The sequence below is a fragment of the Branchiostoma floridae genome, chromosome 12 (assembly GCF_000003815.2).
Source record: "Branchiostoma floridae strain S238N-H82 chromosome 12, Bfl_VNyyK, whole genome shotgun sequence".
Classification (NCBI taxonomy): Eukaryota; Metazoa; Chordata; class Leptocardii; order Amphioxiformes; family Branchiostomatidae; genus Branchiostoma; species Branchiostoma floridae.
The window spans coordinates 16,736,739-16,745,725 of record NC_049990.1 but is presented as its reverse complement, the minus strand read 5'-3'; the positions used below and the strand labels follow the sequence as shown (position 1 = coordinate 16,745,725).

Here is an 8,987-nt window from a genome sequence, read left to right as displayed (position 1 = left end):
CAATACCTGTTCCATTTAGAAACTTTATAATAATAATATGATAATGTTAAATCATCATCACAACTCCACACAACACTAAGTTTGAAAAAGCCGATTTCTTTTTAACATTATTTGAAAAAAAATGGATACTTTTTTCAACCTGCAACCTCAGTACTCTACACTGTCTTCTACATTCGTTTGCATTTTTTATGGTGTGTCTCTGTGTGTTTTTTGGTGTGTTTTAGGATAAGTTTAGAACCCCTGGATGGAGTGTTATAAGCGTTGGGGAGACGAACGTCAAGGCCTATTATACTTTGACCCATGCCACAAGCGTGTGACCTCGTTTTTGGTGTGTCTGTTTTTTCGCCTTATCAGCATAACTTTAGAACCTCTTAATGGATTATAATTTTAGATAATACGTGGGTAGGCGTTGTGAACAAGATGGTTAAGGTCAACTTAAGCTCGCTTTCTTTTCTTCTTTCTTTCTTTCTTTTTCTTTCTTTCTTTCCTTCTTTCTTTCTTTCTTCCTCTCTTCCTCTTTCTTTTTCTTTCTTTCTTTTTCTTTCTTCCTCTCTTCCTCTCTTCCTCTCTCTTTCTTTTTCTTTCTTTCTTTCCTTCTTTCTTTCTTTCTTTCTTTCTTTCTTTCTTTCTTCCTCTCTCTCTTTCTTTTTTCTTTTTCTTTCTTTCTTTCTTTTATTCTTCCTTTTTTCTTTCCTTCCTTCTTTTTTTCTGTCTTTCAACCTCCTTGTTGTAAAGACTGAGAATGCATAGTTTTATTACATACTCGTAACATGCTATGAAATATTATGAACAATAAGCCTTGAAGTACAGATGAGGTTTCGTGATATCTAATAAATGAATCGCTGACAGTAGCAATTTTAATGCGCATTTTAATGGTAACAAACAATAAAGTCAGTTACATTTTGGTAACCAATCAGACATCAGGTGGCTAAAGGTTTTATTTTGCTGCAATGTTTTCTTAGGATAACATCATAAAAAATCACGTGTCTACAGCATTAATATGTTCGGACACTAGGTCAGATAGCTGAAGAAGAAATTCGAAATGGTTAATAGAATTTATTGAGTTACTTGGATAACTGTCCAATTATCTCATTTAGAGAAGCTCATATATACGTGCATACAACGTAAATGAATGTAGTGCCACCATCATAATAGTTTTACTTTTCTATGCGCTCTAAACAAACTAAATTCAATACTACTTCACAGTTGGCTTAAGCTTAAAATAACAACTGCGCCGATTCTACTCCGTAGGCACATGTTAGTCAATGTTACTACAGAAAAAACGCTGAATTCCAGGCCTGTGTTGATGCATTGTAGTGACACCATCATAATAGTTTTCCTTTCTATGCACTCTAAACAAACTAAATCCAATACTACTTCACAATAGGCTAAAATGACTAAGAAGGCACAAAGTCAACGTTACTACAGAACTACGTATACTCTAGCCAGAGCAAAGGTAAACATGTAGCTAAAGAAAAACCACTGTATTTCAGGCCTGTGTTGATGGTTGACCGGAAGATGGTGGTTTCTCACTCCGTGGACTTGGTGAACACACTGTCCACGCTGACGTCATCAATGGCCTGGGTCTGTTGACAAAGCATGGCATGGATTTAATCACACTATCAGATAATAACAATAATAATAAAGTTTATTGCAAATTCTTGCCAGTGGGCTAATTGCAAGTCACATAAGAGATTCAAACAGTGTAAAGACAATATCACAAGTGTCTACTCTAGTCTAAAGCTAGTAAAAGCTAATTTTAGATCCTGGGTTATTGGGTTCGACTCCTTTTTCGAAGACAGTGGAAGACGAAAGATCCCACATTTCTTTATGTGTGGGTTTTGAGATGTTAGAAGGATAAGAAGGACAACGCCCAAGTCTTTGCTGCTTCAATGGCACAGCCTTGTACTATTGTTTAAGAACAAGCTGTTAATAATTCTCTTGCTAATTTCAGCGGCCATTTCTAATTACCCGGGGTCACCCGGGGTCATGCACCAAGACGAAGCTACATTTGTAACCGTAATGTTAATAACTGTTGGCAAATATTATGTCGCTAGTAGCATAGAAATACCAAACCTGATGTATGTTATAGTTCCCTTTAATACCTACTGTAGATACCACTAGTATTGCAATAGCTGTAATTGTTGCAATATAACGTATATGTGTAGTATTAGACTGTACCTTTTGTTGTATGTAAATTGCCATACATTGTTACTGATGCAATTGTTGCGCAATAAACCATCTATCTATCTATCTCTATACATAATTGTAAGCCTATATTTCAGTATAGGCATGCCATCTTCTGTGGTAAGTTTCACCCCTCTAAATTGATATATTGCAATACATGTGCCTGCTATCTAGATAGAATATTGTTGAGAGCATTCGTAATATTGACTTATAAAACGTTTTACAGTTCCTCACCGGTTACTTGAGAACAGTCAGCATCAGTGTTTCTATCCTCAATTTGTATTTTATGTCTACTAGGTAACCTTAATATAATAGCTTTACTAGTATAATAGTAGGTCATAAAAACCTACATATACACGGAACCATCGGGCTGACATAGTTGTGGGCCGAATTTTTTAAAGACGTTACAATCAAACGAACAGGAAACCCGGTCATGTTTTATAAAAACTACTAGAGTCAATTCCAAGTCACCGAGATGGTTTTGAACTAATATTTGTAATAAGTTTGAACTATTTTGAGTAAAAGAACATTTCAGTCACAGAAGTTCGAAATTGTTCAAACATTTCAAAATGAAAGTTTAAACATGTTTGAACCTTTTTACATTTGTTGGAACATTTGGGAAAGTAATGATATAATTATCTCTTTATTTAGAACAACTTTCAAACATCTATGTGTTTTTGTTATTGTTCCAACATGTTCCAACATTTTGTGTCATTATTTCCCTTTATTGACCCCATAAACAAAGCTGCTAAGCCTGGTCCTTTGTTTGGCTCTTGTATTTTTAGATTTTCTTAAGTATACACTGGTGAGTCTTTTGTGTGAAGGTGGCAGACAGGCATAATTTCCTGCACTTGGCAGGGATGTGTGAATTGCCCTCTTCCCAGCCCACTGACCCAATTCCATCATATTGTTTCCATGTTCAAACATGTGATCACAAATGATGCATCTATGTTGGAACAGTTTAGAAACTAACAGAAATAATGTATTTGATGTTAGAAATGTTTCTAACATGTTTGAATACTATAGAAATATTTAGAACGTTACATAGATGTTATGAATAGTTCTAAACAGTTACTTATCACAGTTAGATTGTTACAAAGACTTCCAAAATGTTAGAACAAAAGGAAGAAACACCCTCTCGGTAATATGGAATCGACTCTAGTACATACAATATAACCAAATAGTGTTGATACAGTAATAGATAAGTTAACAATAGATACTGGTGATAAAGATAACGATACATAGCTATACTACTTACAAATGTCAGGTCGTTTCCAGTCAACTTGGCGGTCATCGTGAGACGGTTAGGGTTGTGGATGACAATTTCTGTGTCACTCTTCATCTCAAATGTGCTCTGAGACAACAATAAATACAACAAAATATTGCAGTGTTTGTCATATCACTATATTCTGTGATTGACTATTAGATAAATATCAACTAGTGTAACATAAATGTATGTTTTTTTTACAGAAGTGTTGCACTTATCCTGATTATCTAGCTTAGCTCTTGCTGCTAAAAGGTCACAATTAAAGGCATGCATATTGGGTGGAATTTTAACCTAGTTTGCTAGAAGTAAGCATATGAAACCTTTTTCTAGAGAAAGGTTGGCATTTTGGAGCTGAAAATAATAGGTCAGTGTTTTGGCTATTCTATTTTGTGTGAAAAAAACTAGACTTTTTTATCAATGTTTGGGGTGTCCTGGACAGTCTAGAATATGTGTAGTTTGCATGTTTTCATGTCCTTTCTAGAGGTCAAGAGTCAAGAGGTCAAGAATTAGTTCGGCTGTGGTGTTGACCTTTTCACCGCATGCGCATAAAATGTTTCCAAATCTCTAAATGGACACTTCAAGTAAGACTATGCCGCCAATGTGAGTTTTTTTTTTTACTGACTAAACCTCCTGTAAGTAACTTTTGACAGCCTCTTTCTTACATGTTTCCATGTATTTATTTGAATAGGGGACTATATTGGTGGGCTGTGCCCTGCTAACTTCTTTCATAAGAATTTTTTTTTCTTACCTTAATGTTATCATTCCTGCTGGGGCGGTTGACTTCGCACGTATACTTTGTCATGTCAAACTTCATGGTTGTATCTCCATTTGGAGCATTGGCATGCTAAAAAAAACAACAAAAACGATCAGTAAAGATCAAGACCCTCACTGAAGCGAGACGAGGGACGTCACAAGCTGTCTTGAAGATTACTTGATTCCTGTGCCAATGAAGTGGCATACTGAAAAGGAAACACGCCCATTTTGAGCATTGGCATGCTAAAGAAAACAAAAACGATCAGTAAAGATCAAGACCCTCACTGAACCGAGACGGGGGACGTCACAAGCCGTCTTGGAGACTGCTCGATTCCTGTGCCAATGAAGTAGCATACCGAAAAGGATGCACGCCCAACATCTAAATTTGGAGCATTGGCATGCTAGAAAAAAATCAGTAAAGATCAATACCCTTAGACCATCACTGAACCGAGACGGGGGACGTCACAAGCTGTCTTGAAGATTGCTTGATTCCTGTGCCAATAAAGTGGCATACCGAAAAGGATGCACGCCCAACATCTCCATTTGGAGCATTGGCATGCTAAAGAAAACAAAAAAAAAACGATCAGTAAAGATCAAGGCCCTTAGACCATCACTGAACCGAGACGGGGACGTCACAAGCTGCATTGGAGACTGCTCGATTCCTGTGCCAATAAAGTGGCATACCGAAATAGATAGATTCTCGTCATTTAATGAATACTGAATCTGCACAGTTTGACATTAGCGAAGGTCATTGGTCACAACTGTTTTAACCTGATATCTCCTGATAATTCTCATCACATTTTAATATATACCTTATATGATTACAAATTTTATGTTACCATCAAGTTTATACTATGTATGTAGCAATAAAGCGCACCTTCCAATGGGTCCCTTTTTCAGTCACTTCCAGGTAGATTGTCATCCACTTTTCTTTGTCCTTGTTTAGTTGAGCTTCATGTGCGCCTTTCCGAGTAAAATAATAATTTCTCAATCAAAATCAACTTTTAGGACCCAAAATGTATGGTAAAATGTAATACAAATATATCGTACAACACAATGTGGGAAAAGGATGACTAGTTTTTTTTTTCTTTATTGAAATACGTGTAAAAATACAAATAAACGGACGAGGACTAAGTGACGGCGGACTCAAGTTACATTCAACTTATATTAACGCCGCCACTTATACAAGAATTGAAAATAATAAATTATACAGGGAAATAATAAATAGATAATTACATATGTATGAACTGTGTGCGTGAGTCGATCTCCCTTACTGGAGTAGGAAACTAAAACAAAGAATTATACTTGAATCTAAAAACGATTTGTTGTTGCAATGTACACATGTGTTGCTTCTATAATTCTGCAATTGACATTGAAGGAGCAGAAAGAACTACCTTGTAAGATCAACATTTCTTTGGCATTATTTGCAAGACTGTGGAAATCAAGTATATGTACAAGTAACCCAGAGAGTTTGCCGATGAGAACTGAGCGCTGGTAATTATAGGTAGGGCAGTGCAAAAGGTAGTGTGAAATCGTTTCGTATGGACACCCGCAGCTGCAGGCTGGGCTTGACACAAGACCCCGCGTGAAAAGACTATAATTCAAGCTGCAGGTGCCCATACGAAGTCGTGAAATGAGAATGCAAGAGTGTCGAGACCCGATGACTAGTTACTGGTAGTTACCGTGGAAAAAGAGACAGTAGGGAAAGAGTAGAGAGAGCGTGAGAGAGAGTAAGAGAGAGAGGGAGAGAGAGAGAGAGAGAGAGAGAGAGAGAGAGAGAGAGAGAGAGAGAGAGATCTGTTGTTTTGTCAGGTAAGGGGTCACGTGGCTTGGTCGGTAGGGGACCAACGTGGCGGGGATGAGTTTTGTGGACATGGGTGTAGTTAACGAAAACAAAATGTCTACTGTTGGACATTTTCCCACCAAGCTAAAAGATTTTGGATCTACATTAATATTTTATTCTTGCTGGAAAAGGAAAATAGAAAATTGTAAAAGATACATACCAAATTTAGACATGTACAGTTTCTTCAGTTGGTCAAAGTCCAGATCAGACAGAAGCCATTTGCCCACAAACTTCTCCATTCTTTTTGCACTCCTGTAAATCGTATAACGAAACTTGATCTATTTTCATATTGACAGACTCAGGTAACAAAAACAATGCGCACACATAATGCCATACATATTAGTAGTCAATCTCTCGTAAAGATATACTAAATGATAACCAAAGTCAAACAGTACGCTTTTTTTTAGATATATAGGTAGTGTAAGACCTGCACCCAACCTCACTACATTTAGTTGAGGTTTAAAAAGCTCCTACTTTTCCACGTTGTAACGTTCATTGGTTAAAATGGCAGATTCTCACACCCCCTTTCTGTTATGTTTTTGCGTCCTCGTCACTGGTGCACTGCGACTGCGCTGCGTCCGAGCGAGTTTAAAGAGCCCTCAAGGTAGCAAAACACCTTTGGGATTTACATGATTAAGTACGGGACTGTCGTTTTAGCGCATGCCCACAAACGCCCACTCTGGGAAAGTCCGCGCTGCACGAATCTCATATTTTTTGCTTGGAATATGTCCACGTTGTGATCCCATTCATTAATCCTGAGTTCCAAGTCAATCCATTGATCCAAAGTGACATAAATCAAAGTTAACGATTTTCAATGGTCTTTTTAGCAAACACTCAGCAAATTTAAAAGTCTTTTTTAGCGAATGCCCAATATATCCACAAAAATATCGGCCGTCACGCAACGACACCTAAACCTACCGCAACAAACATGTTCCAGCAGGTGTCCCATTGATGTGTACGAAGTTTCCGTGCTTTACAAGCTTTTTAAGTCCCCTTTTTGAGTCAAAATGAACAGCGCCGATACTTCCATACATTAATGCTAACAATTCAAAATGGCGGACACTGACAGTACGGTGTGACTTTATTATGGGACTGTTCTATAAGTATGAAGGCGCAAAGTTCTGCCGACCGAAGACACATCGTATACTCCAACTCATACTACTACAAAAACTTAAAACTGATGGCATATTCCTCTACCATTCAGCACAGTTTCCACTACGCTGTTATGCACAGAAGAATAGCTACGACCTTTTCAAAGCCTGTAACACAATACTTTATACCCGAACTGCTTTTTGGGGCGGAGTTGCGCTTTAATACTGTGTTCTGAAACCTCAACTACGGACTGGCCTTTGACCTCGTGTGAATTTTACAAGCGTACTTAACATACCCGGGTGATAACCAGTACATCCTTTAGAAGGAGGCACGTAAATCTTACACAAGACTACATTTTTTTGGATCGCAACAGGCCTAGGTAGAAAGGACGACTTGCAAAATTTGGTCCCTTTCTCGACACAAAATGATTCATGAATACACTAGGCCGCTTTGTTAACTTTACCTGTTTGATTCTCAATGGCTCTGAGCCCGACTTTAAGCGGAATCGGACTATTCATGTCGAAGATCAGAACAATCCACTCACAAAAAGAATTTGTACGATTTTTCCACTTAATTAAATATACCAAGAACAAAGTATTCTCCTCCGTCGATGGGAGAGGGGGCGGTAGAGATAGCACATGCGCGATTTCCCAAGGTGAAAGACCATTAAAATTCCTATCTTGGGGTTTTGAGGGGTTGATACGATAGAATATACTTGATACTTGTTGAATCGGTTTTTATAAAATCACCTTTTGTCAACCTCGGGGCTTTCCACCACGATGGTTAGTTGAAGCCTACAGGACCTATCAAGGGGCTCTGGTGGTGTGGGGGGTGTTGTAGATTAGCCGTATAGATTTTTAAGCAGCGTTTGATGCCAGTTGACTTCACATTTGAGGGTACGTTTTTATGGTTTAAAGTTTTAATTCTTGCGATAATTGCACATTTCCCCTCCACTTTCCCATAAAATTACATGCATTACTACTGGTATTTGAATCTTGTGCCCTCCCCCCCCCACACACACACACTCTATTAGTGCGTCCAACAACGCTCCCTACCCGATATCCACGACTTGCATTTAAACTTTCATCTATGATATGTTTGAGAAATACTAAAACTAATTAAAAGGAACTTACGATTCGATTCGATGAAAAGACAATTCGTTCCACGCGTCTGGTCTCTTCCGGTGCTGGGATGAGTGTGACGTGTCCATAAGATTTTAAAACAACAAGCATGGCGCGATAGGGATTACCACCGACAAACAAGAAAAACAATATGCAAATAAGGTCCCCCTTTCCACTAGACGGCGATCACGCTGCGCTCTCACTGTGACCTTAATAGGATATGTGTAACTTTCGCTTTCACCCTGGGTATATCATACAAAACGTGACAAAAGTGTGACTGAGAAGACAAAAAATCACACAAAGTGTTAAAAAATATTCGTTTCTTTTCTATAAAATTCGTTAAGCGATCTGTCAAATTTTAGGTCGCGGAGAGAGCACGGTGAGAGCGCCGTCCTAGTGGAAAGGGGTATAACCAAATATGGAAGAATTTGCCACATGTGTGATTTTAGAAGTGCCACACCGTGCGAATTTCCTACGCCTTTTCTTATCTCTGCACTTAAAGAAGAGGGAAGTGGCTCCATTAATTAGCAGAAAGTAATGGTTTTGCCTGGTTGGGTGTAAAATCTGGTGGCTGTTAACATCAATTAACAAATATCCATTCGTCGAGGACCAATCAGAAGGCCCGGTTCCATGTTGGTTATGACGCCGTAACACATAGATTCCGGCAAGCCCGATGTGTATCGCTTCTTCTGATTGGTCATATTTGAATCGATAACATATGGTG

General features: G+C 38.2%; 1 protein-coding gene across 1 annotated transcript; it reads right to left on the bottom strand.

Annotated features, from left to right (window-relative positions):
• Positions 1–1,277: 1,277 nt before the first annotated feature.
• LOC118428249 lies at positions 1,278–8,339 on the bottom strand. Its single transcript, XM_035838255.1, has 6 exons — positions 8,276–8,339; positions 6,211–6,302; positions 5,085–5,170; positions 4,203–4,298; positions 3,446–3,541; positions 1,278–1,586 (listed from the first exon to the last, which is right to left on the bottom strand). Exons 2-6 carry the CDS (start codon positions 6,287–6,289, stop codon positions 1,530–1,532), a joined length of 414 nt encoding a protein of 137 aa, XP_035694148.1. The 5' UTR covers positions 6,290–6,302; positions 8,276–8,339; the 3' UTR covers positions 1,278–1,529.
• Between the last annotated feature and the right edge of the window lie 648 nt (positions 8,340–8,987).

What these genes read in the sequence shown, in the direction of transcription:
- LOC118428249 (XM_035838255.1), bottom strand. Translation starts at nt 6,289, where the DNA reads ATGGAGAAGTTTGTGGGCAAATGGCTTCTGTCTGATCTGGACTTTGAC. An exon ending in ACTGTACATGTCTAAATTTG is followed by an intron (nt 5,171 to 6,210) that starts GTATGTATCTTT and finishes TTACTCGGAAAG; the next exon opens with GCGCACATGAAGCTCAACTA. An exon ending in CTGGAAACGACCTGACATTT is followed by an intron (nt 1,587 to 3,445) that starts GTAAGTAGTATA and finishes CTTTGTCAACAG; the next exon opens with ACCCAGGCCATTGATGACGT.